Source organism: Orbicella franksi, chromosome 5 (assembly GCF_964199315.1).
Source record: "Orbicella franksi chromosome 5, jaOrbFran1.1, whole genome shotgun sequence".
Taxonomy (NCBI): domain Eukaryota; kingdom Metazoa; phylum Cnidaria; class Anthozoa; order Scleractinia; family Merulinidae; genus Orbicella; species Orbicella franksi.
In genome coordinates, this window is record NC_138149.1 from 32,504,928 (window position 1) to 32,519,942 (window position 15,015).

At 40.1% G+C, this 15,015-nt stretch overlaps 1 protein-coding gene across 8 annotated transcripts in view; it reads left to right on the forward strand.

The window, feature by feature from the left end:
- LOC145488294 (uncharacterized) overlaps positions 1-14,220 on the forward strand; it is a 38,018-nt gene extending 23,798 nt beyond the window's left edge. For 7 of the 8 annotated variants that reach the window (XM_081467127.1, XM_081467126.1, XM_081467128.1 and 4 more), the window contains 19 exons: positions 403-432; positions 784-916; positions 1,331-1,403; positions 2,008-2,067; positions 2,801-2,861; positions 3,132-3,254; positions 4,105-4,336; positions 4,783-5,033; positions 5,802-5,986; positions 6,584-6,739; positions 7,342-7,482; positions 7,980-8,166; positions 8,753-8,874; positions 9,252-9,454; positions 9,785-9,825; positions 10,239-10,335; positions 10,874-11,031; positions 11,177-11,274; positions 11,806-14,220. In XM_081467127.1, coding sequence (XP_081323253.1) covers positions 403-432; positions 784-916; positions 1,331-1,403; positions 2,008-2,067; positions 2,801-2,861; positions 3,132-3,254; positions 4,105-4,336; positions 4,783-5,033; positions 5,802-5,986; positions 6,584-6,739; positions 7,342-7,482; positions 7,980-8,166; positions 8,753-8,874; positions 9,252-9,454; positions 9,785-9,825; positions 10,239-10,335; positions 10,874-11,031; positions 11,177-11,274; positions 11,806-12,000 — 2,546 coding nt within the window. In that variant the 3' untranslated portion in view covers positions 12,001-14,220. The remainder of the gene's footprint in view (positions 1-402; positions 433-783; positions 917-1,330; positions 1,404-2,007; positions 2,068-2,800; positions 2,862-3,131; positions 3,255-4,104; positions 4,337-4,782; positions 5,034-5,801; positions 5,987-6,583; positions 6,740-7,341; positions 7,483-7,979; positions 8,167-8,752; positions 8,875-9,251; positions 9,455-9,784; positions 9,826-10,238; positions 10,336-10,873; positions 11,032-11,176; positions 11,275-11,805) is intronic. The other variant, XM_081467131.1, reaches the window with a different exon arrangement.
- The last annotated feature ends 795 nt before the right edge of the window (positions 14,221-15,015 follow it).

Here is a 15,015-nt window from a genome sequence, read left to right on the forward strand (position 1 = left end):
GGAGGGAAAAAGAATAAATACGTCTGAAAGCTAAATGGCAGAAAAGTTCTTCTTGCGATGATGGCAATAGTAGAAGGGGACCGCGTGTACGAGATAACCAACCTTTTGTACCTTACTGTGTCACGCGCCCATTTTTCATTGGACAGGAGACTTCCATTGTTACCAGATTAGAACACAACCCGTAAACTGATAAGACACAGTAAATGCCTCGCGATAAAATAACATTGTGCTTTCGGTTTTCGGCATAATGTTTGTTTTTAGTCGAAAATAAGGGTAGCTAGTGTTTAAGGCGCGAAATTTTTCTTTAACTACAAAATTGCTATTTGAATCACCGTAACCGGCCTCACGTTATTCAGAATTAAAATGAGCTGTGACACGATTTAAACTTTGATTTCATTTCAGAATGTATCCACGGGTTTTGCGGCTGTGATGGTAAGTATCTACAACGGTCCATAACGTCATGTTCCATCTAAACATTTTCAGAAACAGGGTTAGATTAACTCACGCATGTTCTCCTTGACTCCTCTAACTCTCACTCGTTCCCAGTCTCTCTTGAGTTTATTGAATGTTAACGAAGGAAGCGCGAGCGCGAGGAGTTTCATCCCGACTTTCTCGGCTGTCGCCGCTGACCCGTCGAGAGACGACTGAGCATGAGTCAGCTTAGCTTCTAGCTTGTATTGATCATTGTTACAGAAATAAATGCATCCAAAGCAAATGCAGTTCTTCTCATGGTAGCAATTGCATTTTATATTCTGATGATCTTTTACTGATATATTTTTTTAGAACGCTCAAGATCATCACTGGAGAAGTCTAAATACATTGATACTCATGTTAGAGAACAAAGCGGCATTAATAGGACAACGGTTAACGTGACCTGGAGTATTCAGGCATGGAAAAAGCAACCTGCATTCTTCAAGTGAGTTGAGCTCTTATTATTAGGTGATTAGGTTTTACGAGAAAATTTCCCGGGGGGGACGCTCATATAAAAAGGACGAGGTTGCTCGCTGGAAATTTTGAAAAAAATCCACAAGGGCTGTCAAGATCCTATTTTGTGGGCGTGGCTTGAAATGTTTTCGCCGCTAAGTGGTACCAATTCTAAAACAACACATTATCTCCTGTCATAATTTTTCGGCTCAATACCCTAAAAGGTACTGCGAAAGCTCCTACTTCGGACCTTTTGAGGCTGAACACCCCATGGGGGACCAAAAGCGATTTTTCTCCCCCTAAATGGTACGATGAGCTCCCCCGTCCTTTTTATTTGGGAGTTTTCTCCCCGGAGAGGAAACGCGAGTAAATTGTTAAAAGTTTTTAACTCATTTATTTTCTTCAGGCTTGTCATATCATGTGTTGATTGTCCTTCTATAGTCGGTCTGCGAAAAGAGATAGTTCTTGCTAATGGAGTGGTAAGATTTGTTAATTTATTTTGGTGCCGCTGAATAGTCATCTTAAAAATCTGTTCAAAATGAGACATATATAGGCTTCATAAGGGATCATTATCGATACTCAATAACAGCTACAAAATATACACCGCAATCAGAAGATATACAATGACCAGCAAGTTGAAGCTGAAGTTCGTTTACTTAGCTGAAGTGGGAGAGCTAACTGGAAGGAGGGTATATTATTCCGGCATATACGCTGGGGATTATTTTCATGCCGAATAAACCTTTTTCTATCGATGCTTGAGTTCCATTGCTCTCTCGAGTCTTGTCTCTTTCTGATGAGCAGCAGATGCCAATCGATCGTAACTTTTATCTCGTTTCACGAAGCCATATGATATGATTAGCACTTTACGCCCACTTCCCACTCCCCCCCCCCCCGCCACCCACCACCACCACCATCACCACTCCCTGCGCGCCTCATCCTTCAAAAGGCTACAAACAACACGAACTAAGGGCAAGATTTATCGCAGTCGTCCAAAGATGATTCTCGAAATCAGTTTTATAAATTCGTATTTAAACATTTCACTCAAAGTTTATGATAGGCTTTATTTGCTTTCCTGGCTTTCAGAAAACCACCTACAGCTTTCCCTTTCAAAACCTGACTAAAGACGGGAAACACTATGTTAGTGTAAGTACTTAAGATGTTCACTCCAGAGTCAACCCTCCTGCAGTTTTTAGAAGTTTTACTGAAATATAACACGTCTGTTTCAGTTATAAGTTAACGTTGGAGCAGTTCGCTCGTTCGTTCGTTCATACTGCTTGTTATGCTGTAAAATATAAATCTAAATCTTTAAAAAAGTAGCACTAGCGCTAGCTTTTAAGTTTGTCATGGATAAATCCTTCCAGGGTGACTATTCAAAACAAAGTTATTGAGCAGTCCTTTCATGTGCTACTGTTTATTATGCTGTACAAGGTGGTTCCAACTTTTAAGTCTATGGATGAAACCCTAGTGTGTTACCATTCAAATAAAAGCTATTGAGCAGTCCTTTCATGTGGTACTGTTTATTATGCTGTACAAGGTGGTTCTAACTTTTAAGTCTATGGATGAAACCCTACTGTGAGACCATTCAAATAAAAGCTATTGAGCAGTCCTTTCATGTGGTACTCTCTGTGGGCAGTGAGGAATCATCTCGAAACTTGCTAGTCTTGATTTTGTACTGGTGCTTGGTCGGGAAATTTTTTTTTAAAACCGTTGTACCAAGTCACAGAACTTGCGAGCGTCAGCTAAAGATCGATGCATTTTTTTTTTTTTTTTTTTTGAAATAATGAATGGTGGTTAATTTTACATTACCAGCTCTAAATTGGTTATAAAGGTCAACCATGCTAATACAGGCAGACTCATTTGTTTGTGTTTCACATAGGTTTCCGCATTTGACAGCAGTGGGTGTGAACTATCACCTAGAGAGTGGCAAGAATTTTATGGTAAGATCATTAATTGTGCAAAAACATCGATCTTGCTAAGTACCATTAGCTAAGTGTTTCGAACAGTGAGATCGTTATAACAAAGAAGAGTTTTCCGGCAAAGTTTAACTTCTGTGGAATCCATTTTATTTTGAAAAGTCATCTTTTCTATACATTTCGTGATAAAAAATAAAGCTATAAAAGAACGACGTTTCGACCGATCAACGTACAGCGTTAGTTTTTATCGCGAAATCAATTTCAAAGAACTTATTGTTTCGAATATCTATACAGCCCGCATTATCCCGACCACCGTCCCGACCACCGTCCCGATCACGGTCCCGATGACTGTCCCGACTACAGTCCCGACGACTGTCCCGACGACTGTCCCGACCGTCCTGAGTGCCACAGGAAGAGGTATGTATTTTTGTATTTCGTGAAAAAATGACGTAAAAATCTGGGGGGAAAAATACTTATGACTTGAATGACGGAACGAAGTGAGCCACTAAGTTGCAAAGGGAGAGTGCATGCTCCAATTTGATTTTCTCCGAAGCTTTCGTCTCCATTATGGAGTTCCCACAGCCTGATGCCCAGGCTTGCGCGTTTTCTACCCTCTTACTCGTAATGTTGCCAAGGCCATATACAGGCATTTCTCTGTAAGAGCAAGTCAAACTTCATCTGCTAATGTACAGAAAAATATATGGGAAACAGAAAAGGCAACATCACTGCTCTTTCCAGTGAATCTCCATTGTCTTGAAAGCTTAATCGAAAATTTTTCTTTTCCAAATATCTCAAGGTGTACTGTATATTACTTGTTTTATTTCTGTAGTTAAACTTCAATATTTCAATAAATTTTCCCAAAATTTTGCTCAAAACTTACTTGCACGCATCGGATTACAATACAAACACTGAATTTCGAGCAATGATTTGACTTGTTCAAAAACGGAGGAGGAGAAAACTGACTGAAGCGGGTTGAATTGGTCTGTTACTTCATTTATTATATGACCAAGAAAATTACTTCATTGTGATTGGCCGAAAGCAGGCGGATTGTTAATATTTAGTGCAGTGCAAATTAACGCGCGCGTGTTCGTAAAAATTTTCTCAGTCAAATAATATAATAATCGAGTAATCGTAGGAAGTGCTCGAGGAATTAAAGATTTACAAACATCACTCACACTGTAAATCCTTAATTGCTATTACGTATACTAATCACCAATCTTTATCCCTCTGCCTATCTTTCTTTGCACGGTCATCTTGACTGAAACAGGAATGTCGTCGGCCACTGTCGCGGCCATCACCGTACCAATTGTCCTATTTTTGATGGTAGGACTGCTGCTGCTAGGTTTCCTGTGGTACTACCGTAAGCACAAGATGCCCTCTCGTCTGCACAGGGCCCCCACAGGCCTTCAGCGCCTCGCAGACCACTTGGACGACCGCAATAATTATAGAGGAAATCTTAGCGATGTTTCGTCAAGCCCGTATGCTAATGGTTATGACAGGTAACAGACATTTTACCATTTCTCATTGTTTCTACCTATACAATTCTGGGAAATTGAATTTTTTTTATATTTCTGTCGAGTAGCTATAGAATGGAGTTTTACCTCACTCTGTGGAAATTCGAATCTTTTACTGGGTTTTAAGTGCTACTGTTTATTAAAAAGATTATGGTAAACCCATCCTAGAGGTGTGTTCGGGCGTATTGCTAGGGCTACCTGACATGCTTAGCGCAAACCTGCGATGAAGTGGTTTCCTTTCCGGGCGAGGTGGCAAAAAAGCACAGTCAGAAAATTTATATTGCGCAAACTGTAATTTTCATGTACCCATGTCACTTTGCCCTTTTGACATAATGCCCATTTGGTTCAATTTGTCCTTGTGAATTGCAAACATATTTTCTCTTTGGTTTTGTAAGAGGAATCTATCAATAACGAAGAGCTCTTTTTTTCAGGTTTAACCTTGCGGTGAACCTACCCCCCAAGTCCGAAGGAGGCCTGGAACTAAATCCAGCTTATGTCGAGCAGCGCATCCAGGAAGCAGTGGAGACAGGGGAGGCGGACGAGTTTGAGTTTGGTTTTCACAGGCTGGAGCTCAAGCGAGTGCTCGGTAAAGGAGCTTTCGGTAAAGTCTTCTTAGCAGAAGCTTACGGTATGGGTGACACTGATCAAGATACAAGCCTTGTGGCCGTCAAAGTACTCAATGGTTAGTTGTGTTAAATGCTAAAAATGTTCAACGTTGAATGTTTCAGAAATTTTTACCGAGGTCAATCCGTTTACCTAGCTAGTTTTGAGGCATATCACTTAAACTGAAAAAAGTATATCTCAAATAAACAAAATAGGCTTAAAATTCTCAACTGGCGGGAGGCAGACCAGTTGGTTATCACAAGCATGACCGAGGAGTTGAACTAGAGTCTACCGAGAAACAATTCCAGCTTCAGTAGTGATCAGAGCGGGACTTGAACCCGCTAACTCCGGATTTCAAGTCCGGCGCCCTAACCACTCAGCCACGCTGTCTCCACGTTGGGAGTTGGCCATCGTGTGACTTCGAGTGTTGTTATGAGAGGAGCAGATTGACAACTCGAAAGACAGGATCTTTCTCTCTTGCAAGCCTTGATGAATATGGCGAAACGTACGACTGTCGTTTGGGTTTGTTTTGGAAGCAGGAGAATCTCTATCATTAAAATACACTGATCCGCGAAATTTCTGCTCCAAGTAGATAAAATTTAGTCATCGTTTATAGCTTAATTTGAGAACTTAAAAAATATTCCTAGATCCAAAACACAATCTCTAACCCTTTACGTTCCAGAACAGAAACCTCATTCTCCCGCTTATGTCTAATATAGAGATCACTTACGCAGAAATGCGACTACCTCATAAATACAGGAAGAAAAAACAGGCTACTAAAATAGGCTACTAAACAACTGTAAAATCAAACACAATTGCATCTTGTATCTCTCTTGTCTTTCTTCAGATAAAGCTAATGAAGATGAAGTCGAGGATTTCAAGATGGAAATCAATTTCATGAAGACCATTGGTCTTCACGAGAACGTGGTGACCATGTTAGGTTGCTGTACTCTGTACCCTCCGCTGTGTCTCGTGGTTGAGTATGTCCCACATGGAGATCTGCTGCACTACCTCAGGGACCTAAGGAAAGCGGTAATGACTCGTCACAGTTCCCACGCGAACTTTATTCTTCCCGCGCTCGACGTAGGAAAATTATGTGCGGATGTTGCAAAGCTTGTTGCACGCTATGAAATTTTCGCGCGAAGGCAACAGCCAATCAGAGACAACAAAAAACCAACCTATTGACGCTACCAAGATCTTTTAAGAGCTACATCATCAGTTTCGCGGAATATTTTAAGGTCGACCACAGACGTCGCTCGAGCTTAGTTTATAAAACCAGGCTAAGGTAACTACTGCTTCATACTTTGTCCTGATTGGATTGCATTCGTGAATCAAACGTGCAATATAAGCTTTGCTTTTAAGAGGGATGTTGGGCAATTCATTAAAGAAAATTTAATTCCAATGAAGCTTTATTTTCAAGAGGGGTGTTGAGCAATTCATGGAATAATATTCAACCCCAATCAAGTTAGCGTCATTTTAAGAGGAATGTTGGGCAATTCATGAAAGTATCTGACTCGAATTCCCCGTAGTGGACCCTTTAAGCTCAAAAAAAAAAAAACTTTTAAAACTGTCTCCAAGTTCCAATTTGTATTCGATCTGCAATAATATTTTGGGGCTTTACTTTTTTAGTTTGAGAAACAGTATCGTATACTACAAGGAGAAGATATAACAAGTTTGAAGAACCATGAAAATTCTAGCTGCTCTCAATCACGGACAGAGGGCTCAGAAACGACTTACCCAGGAAGTACTTCCCATCGTCCTCTGGTACCCTCGGTTAGTGACACGGTAAGTACTGGGTAATAACATTCAACAACAATCCCAAGAGGGGTGGGGTCCGGCGTAGCCACATGCCGGATTACAGATACTTATTTCAGCTAATCCTGAGCACAGAGGAACTACAGTAGTAACAAGCATTGAAATATATGGTACAATTTACGATTGTCTGAGTGAATCTTAATGTACTGACAAACTTCTAGAACAATCATTTACAATTTCTTTTTAATAAATTTAAAATTAATTTTGGAGCTATTTCTTTTCACCAGCAGAGTCTTTATGCTTGATAGGTTAATAAACTAGTTAGTGACATTAATGATTAATTCCACAAGAGAGTTAAATGTTTATCCCAGTTTCACATAACGTTTTCACACAACGGTTCACATAACGTTTCACATTTCGTTTCACATAATCTTTCACAAACCGTTTCACATAACGTTTTATATAACGTCTCACTTACCGTTTCACATAACGTTTCACATAACGTCTCACTTACCGTTTCACATAACGTTTCACATAGCATTTAACGAGTTGGATGATTTAACACAAATTACGACGGCTTAAGTTCATATACAATCAAGATAAACATCAGTGTTATTTCATATCGTTTCCAGGCCGTCTCGGCTGCTAACCAGCTCCAGAAAAGGCCGCAGCAACCGAACACACAACCAAGCCCCTCCAAGCCTAACATTCAACGTCGACTTTTAAGACAATGTAAATCGGAGGGCAAACAACTCACTATCAGCAACTGGATTGTAAGAATAAACGTGTTTTAACTGATAAACTCATAACATTTTAAAAACTCAATCGATTACTCATTTTATAAGTAATAAATTACTAAGAATTTATTCTTAAAATGTTAAATACAGTAACAGTAAATTTTTTGAGTGAACTCTTCTGTTTCTACGCTTTTCCATTAATCAATAACCTTATAAAAGCATTTGCGCGCGTTTAACTGAATGAACGTTGTTCATTTTGTTATTTAGTCTTGTTTTTCTCCAGTTTATATTTTTTGTTGTTCGTTTACCGAGCCTCTAAACCTTTAATCTCAGGCAACTTCAGTAAATGAGCAACATTATTCATGTACACCAGTTTAGTTTTCATTACTCACTTAAACAACAACAGAACTCGTCGCTATGTTTTCCAGAGAGTAAAGGTCCGAATACAAACCCTTGAATTTAACCTGATGCTTTGAGAGCGAGTGTGCTCTTTCCTTCCTGTAAAATCGCATTTTCTTAACATTTGCTTTCAGAAAAAATACGAGAGGTTTCTTGAACCCAGCGAGAAGGCCAATTGCAAGTTTAACAGATCACACTCATCCGGAAGCATTAAGGGCCTTAAAGCCTTGAGCACCGCCAGGAGGTATTCAGAGTTTCCAGTGGCGCAATATACAGCAAGGGGTACCACGGATGAATCGAACAATACACAGACAACACTAGGTATGAGTTTTCACCGGTCTAATCTTCACAAGTATATATAACACTTTTTTTCACCAGTTTGCTCAACAGCAAGCTAAACGTGAGTTTGTTCTTTTGTATCGTAAACACGAATTGAGAAAGTCTTCGCTAAAAAGGAGGGAAAATTTATTGGACCTCTGACTGGACTCATAAAAAATAATTAATACGTCCAGGGAATAGCGAGCCGGATTTCGGTAGATTATTCCGGTAGGGGTCTTTGATTACTGAGACAATATATAGCTTGATACTTAATTTCACATTCCAAAAATTCCATTTTAATCTTATTCGGCAGTCGTATTTCTTGCGTGGGATTATATTACTCTCTCTTAGTTCTCTGTTTTTAACAGCAACTAATTCCAAGATGTACAGAATCGATGGATGTAGGCGCACATTGTAACATTGAGCTGGAAACTGAAAATGTTTAGCTGAGCTAAATCATCCAATTAGATAATTACGCTTGGGCCATTAGTGATCTTGACACGAAGTAATGTTGTGAGTTTTATATTCTGTTTGATTCTGACTTTTGTTCCAAAAATGAATTTCCGCCTTTATGTTTTCTTCCTTTCAGTGTTAGACTCCAAAGCGGCCTCCAAGGACCAAGCTGCTTCTCCCACGCGGGCACCGAGTCTAGATGGTGCACTGGACTCTTCTGAGCTCCAGTCCTTCGCTTTTCAGATTGCGAACGGAATGGTAAAGAGCATCCCTGTTACTGTACATTTACTTTATCGTTCAGATCTAACTCTGCCAACTAACAAAATGCCAAGCCGGGTAGACCACGAAGAAATGTGGATCTATCATGAAATTTGACGGAAAACTAGGTCACCCTTAAAATATTATTACAACAAAACGAGAGGAACGCTGGAAAACATAAGAACGAATTTCCCAGTTACTTGTGTCGATTTGTCAACTAAAATAAAGCTTACACACTCGTGCAAACAGCGAGCTTTTTTTACAATAGTTTTTTGTTGTTGCTGTTTGTTTTTTTGTTTGTTTTTTTGTTTGTATGTTTTTCTGTTTTCTTCGATCTACTTGTTTCCCCGGATGAACGAAGTTTGTTTTTATTTTAGGCGTATCTCTCCGGAAAAGGAATAGTTCACCGAGATTTGGCGGCAAGGAATATTCTCGTTGGGGACGAGAAAGTGCTTAAAATTTCTGACTTCGGTCTCTCAAGAGAAGGAATCTATGTGAAGAGAAGCACGGGCAAAATTCCCTTACGCTGGTTGTCTGTGGAAGCTATGCGAGATCGAATCTATTCTACTGCTAGCGATATGTGAGTACATCTCTCATCTTTCTATTCGTTGTGTTTCTCTTATGAGCCAAGATTACTTATCTAAGATCATATAAGAATAGCCCATTTTCCGAGAAGCCTCTCTGTGAAAGCGAGGCCTGGCGCACGCCCATTCATATGAAAATAAGTTAAATTTGCATGTGAATCAAATCTCATTTTTGTATGAAAGGTTGGTACCAAGACTCCCTTTGAGAAAGAGGCTAAAGTTAATTCAAAAATGGCCTATTCGTTTTCCATGTTTCGCGATATTTTTAACATGCTCGTTTACATTGAGCATCTAGTAACGCTTTTATATTCTTTGGTTTGTTGCAGATGGGCATTTGGCATTGTTTTGTGGGAGATTTGCACGCTAGGTGAGATTTAGTTGTAACAGGTATTGTTATAAGTCACAAAAACCAGAGTCGTTCGCTGGAGTTCTGAGCTTTCCGGCCCCGAGCTTTTAATTTGCTTTGTAATTTGTTTTCTGCTATCATTACCGGATAATAAAACATAACCTACATAGCAGTAAAATAGGATTTCTGTGAATTTTCAGAAACTAAGTCCTCATAAATATGTGCATCTCATTTCCCAACGAAAACCTGACAACTTTTTTAAGCCTTTCATAGGTTTCACCTAGTGGTCTAATACCTATTAAATCCGGAGGCAGAAAACGCAATTTTTAAGAGGTGTTATTTTAGCTGGTTCCGTATGTCGGCCATCAGTTAATTATGTGTCTCCTAATGCTGGGACAACAGTTAAAACTGCCTTCTTTTTCTGCTCTTTCAAGGTGGATTTCCTTATCCAACAATAAGCGATATGAACTTGTTAAACTTTCTTCTGGAAGGAAATCGGATGGAGAAACCAAACAACTGCTCCGATGAAATGTACGTTGCTACTTTGTGAATCAGTATTTATTATTTATAATTTATCTTGATGAAAGCTTTTCAATTAGCCACTTTAAAAACGAGAAGAAATCTGAGGCGAGTCACGTCTCGCAGTTCCTTGTGGGACCGTTATGACTTCTCATCTTTTGTTTTGTCCCTAATAACGGTCCCACAAGCCAGTTTTCGTCTCGATTCTAGGGCGCAAATGAGTTTGGTACACAAGATATTTCCCGCGCTTGGCGTCGGTTACATGGAGGGTTACATGATTTCCCGCGCTTGCCGCCCGTTACATGATTTCCCGCGCTTGCCGCTCGTTACATGATTTACCGCGCTTGGCGCCGGCTTCTGCTTTGAGTTGATTAGCTTATGAAATAATGATTTGTAGGCAAGGTTCAAATGGTCTTCGGCCTGATAAATGAGTTTATAGCCTGATATAACATAATACTTTTTATAATAATCATTGCTTTACATGAAACTGGGATAGAACTGGTAAAGCATATACGTTCTCCTGATAAGTTTTCACTGGATCTTTCCATAGTTACCAGATCATGCTCGCCTGCTGGTCACGTGAATGTGAGGAGCGCCCCTCGTTCCAGACCCTGAGGGAAGAGTTATTCGACCTGCAGAAGGAAGAACAACCTTATGTAAATGTGGATCCCAGTCAGGCCCTCATCTTGCCGCCAACAGCTGGCCGAGGTATGAGACAAAAGCTACAAATATAATGTCGAGATCGACCATTATATGTATCAAATGTAACGTGCATTTTTGGAGAAAAATCGTCTAGACTCCAGGTGGCACTTGTTATACCGTGTTCACAAACCTTTTTTTCTTTTCATTTCAGACACCGTCGGAAACCTTATTGCTTTCAGTGACGGCACGTTCAGTGGGGAGACCGCTGATCATGACGAAGTAGAAATGGAGGAGCTTCCAAAAAAGTTGGTAAGTGTAATCTCCGTGGTAACGGCACCTGAGCCCTAACGATAACGGAACCGTCCCGATACGTAGTGTCGCAATCTTTGACAGAAATTCTCTTTACTGTTAAATGTACAATTTTTATCTAGCACCCGGTGAACACTGAGGAGGCACAGCGCTGGACTCCGGATCGACTGGTCTGGGTTCAAGCCAAGGCCGGCTCGTTTTGTTGTATTCTTGTGTAACACACTACTCTCACAGTGCCTCACTCCACCCGGGTGCATAAATGGGTACCGGCGAATTAAATGCGGGGGTTAACCCTCTGATGAACTAGCGTCCCATCCAAGGGGAGAAGGAATATTCAGGGATAAGCTCCGGCGGAATGTGTGGGCCGTTTGGCCGGACGCAGATCTTACCTGGTTTTACCTTATTATTCAGTAATCAAGTAAATTTACCAAGGGATCCAAATCACTAATAGGGCTGCATGACCGGCTGATGGAGGCAAAAATCCACCTAGTGGCTTTCAGTAAATATATTTCTGTTTATTTTTTACGGCAGAGCCCTGGAAAAATGTCGCTACAAAATGAGCTACCACCTTCCAGAGAAAAAGAAAACGCTGGTTACGAAAGCTCCAATGAATCAGAAGATCTGTCAGCCTCGTTTGAAAATACTGCTGACATTGAGATCGGCCCTTCTCTACAAAAAGAAAAGCCGGTTGACATTAACGATACCAACTTCATATTGATGGTTTAAACGAAAGACTAATCACTTTTTTTTGTTTAGTTTTATTTAGAACTTTTATTGCGCTTATCCGCGAGTTTCTTAGGTTGTGCATATCAGTACATAAAACAAAATGTTACAGATTATATAAGATAGAAAGTGGAGAATTACAAGGCTAATCATGCAGGGCTAGTGTTCAGAAGTTGCTGGTCAGGACGATCAGCTTATGATGCACTAATCACATGCGGAGGGTCACTTTCTTCATGTGTTATAGGCTTAAAGTCGTTGTAAAATGTGTGTGATAAATGAGAGATAGCAAATTTGCAACTTGATGAATAAATGATAAAGACGAAATGTTGCCCTCCCAGATACCGGTTAGGTGCCGTAGCTACTGAGCTACAGAGAGCCTCACTGTGAACTAGGCCATTTTACTAGGTTCATATGTGGCACGCGTTCTGCAACTGTTAGGATCAGCAACCGGTATCTGAGAGGTCATGGGCTCGAATCCTGTTGGGGACTCAGATTTTTTTCTTTGTCCTTTGTTCGTGGCAACATTCCATCTTTATCATAAATTGTGTGTCTTCATTTACAACTGCCCGGCTTTTTTGTGTGTGTGGTGTAAAATGATTAGAGAGTTACGTCGGATTTTATCAGTGTGCGGAGAAATGAAGACGCCCACTCGATATCCATCAAAGTGTGCATGTAAATAGGGTCGTGTGTTGGCAAATTCTTAGTGCAGTGTAGGAGATACGCAAGAGTATTTCATCCTGCAGTAGTCCGAAAATTGACTGCGAAGGAAACTAATCCAGAAGGAGTGACATTAATATCCCTGACCTAGAGTTAGATTAAGCGTCGACATTTACAATTGTGGATTATGTTTACAGTCGAACCTCTCCACAACGGCCACCTTGGCTACAGAGGATAGTGGCCGTTGTAGAGAGGTGGCCGTTATGTGGAGGCAGGGGTGTAATGACACCTGGGTTTTTTCGAGGGGTGAATTTTTTTTTTTTTTTAATGCTTTATTTAGCACGGACGCGCGGTACGGATCAAGTTTGGTGCCCTTTTACAAAACAAAATATTAGGTTTTTAATACACCGTTCGTCAGTCGTTAATTAACATGCCGCTGTCGAGAGGCCTATTTTGGCAGTTGGGACGCACGTTAGTGGCCGTTCCCGTTGTGGAGAGTTGGCCGTTGTAGAGAGGTTAAAATAAGAGTGAGGATATGGACTGTTCGCCGGGACAAAAAAAAGGCGGCCGTTGTAGGGAGGTGGTCGTTATATTAGTGGAAGTTAGACTGTACCTCCAGGACGAGACGAACAGTGTTCGGCGATATACACTAAACTGAAAGAATGCGTTCATAACCTAAGGCTATTCACGTCCTTAGAGCTGTCGTCTTTTGCTCAAAAAAGTGAAGATCTTGGGTGAAGAATGCATTAACTTAGAACTGTCGGGTCTTTTTTTATTTGTATCAAAGATGTATGATATAAAATGAACGATACAACTATTTAAGGTTAGTTATTTATTGATTTATAGATTAGAACGCTGTATAAGAGATGATTATGTGTACGATTATTAATGACCATGTTTCTCAATGAAGCTAGATTAAAATTAAATTCACTTTCATGTCTTCTTATGGTTGAAAATTAACGGGGACGTGAAGGTTAAGGGTTTCCTATATGGAATAAACGTATCAGTATTGTAAAACCCATAAATACATGCATATCTGCCATGCCAATAAGGAAACACTTCACAATTGAAAATAGGCCTCCCAGAAACTTAAAGTTGTAATAAACTCCTCCTGTTCAGAGAATTTACCCTATCATAGTCTCAGGCCCCATTCACACCACGCCGGAGGAATTTGAAAGCGGAAGTTTCACTCTGAAAACGCATCAAATGTTTTCCGTCCACACTACGCCGGAGGAATTCAAAAACGCAACAATCACCGGTCTTTTTGGATTTGTGTTTGAGGGAAACTCGTCCAGGGAAATCACATAATTATCGTGACGCCATCGCTTTCGGAAAGCTCCGTTTCACCCCATCATTCACCAAACAGGATCAAACCCAACCGACCTGACCTGTTGTCTCACGCTTCGCTCGTTCGCAATTCATTCAAGTTATTCGTTCGTTCGCTTCTTTGAGTTTCTCTTGATCAGTGGACAGATTGACAAACTTTGATTTTGGTTTCACAACAAAACCTACGATTGGGCTTGAATGAGTCCTTTATGAATTACTCACAAAATTACAGAAGATCGAACAGCCCTCTCCACTGTGTCCCATTCACTCGTTTCCCTCCTCATCGGGAAGCCAGGAAAATTGTAAGATTGCAAGAAAGGCTTTTCGGACTAGATTAGTAGGCTTGAAAAGAGTGAAATAAACTTGTAATCGTTTCTTCAGCAGACGAAGAAAGTACACACTGGAACTTCACAATTTGAGAAAACAAAAGTATTTTTCTTAAAATAAATCCGACAATGTAGGTTGCTACTGAGTTCGGTAGCATGCTACAATTTAGGAAGGTTTTTGGAGCGGCTATATTTGTTTTGATTGTGAAATAAATCAGTGGATTTGTGTCGGAACAGCTCCTCAGCAGTTCATTAACAGCCAGGTGTAGATGGCCTCAAATCAAAATTTAAGATTCAAGTTCGATGTCGATCTAAAACAATAGAGACAATGGGAAACTTGTCCAAAAAAAGAATCTCTTATTAGCGTCATGTGCTTCAATTGCAACAACTAATAACAAATTGAAACAAAATAAAGGCATCGGAGCCCTTGGACTCCGCTGTTTTTCATTAAGAGGAGATTTCTGTGAACTGAACTGGGCTTGAAATCATACCTGATACAAATCAAAAAAACATAACTTAAACAAATATAACATAATGAATATACGGTAAAATAAAAGACTTCCTTATCTTGTCTCTTCTCTTGACACTTCTTTGACACCTACTGACGCCACGAATTGAAAAGAAAAAACTTCACTATTTAAAATTAAGGACTTTAGATGGGACATGTGATTTGAAAATTTAAATATATCTAGGCGAAAACGCGATTCAT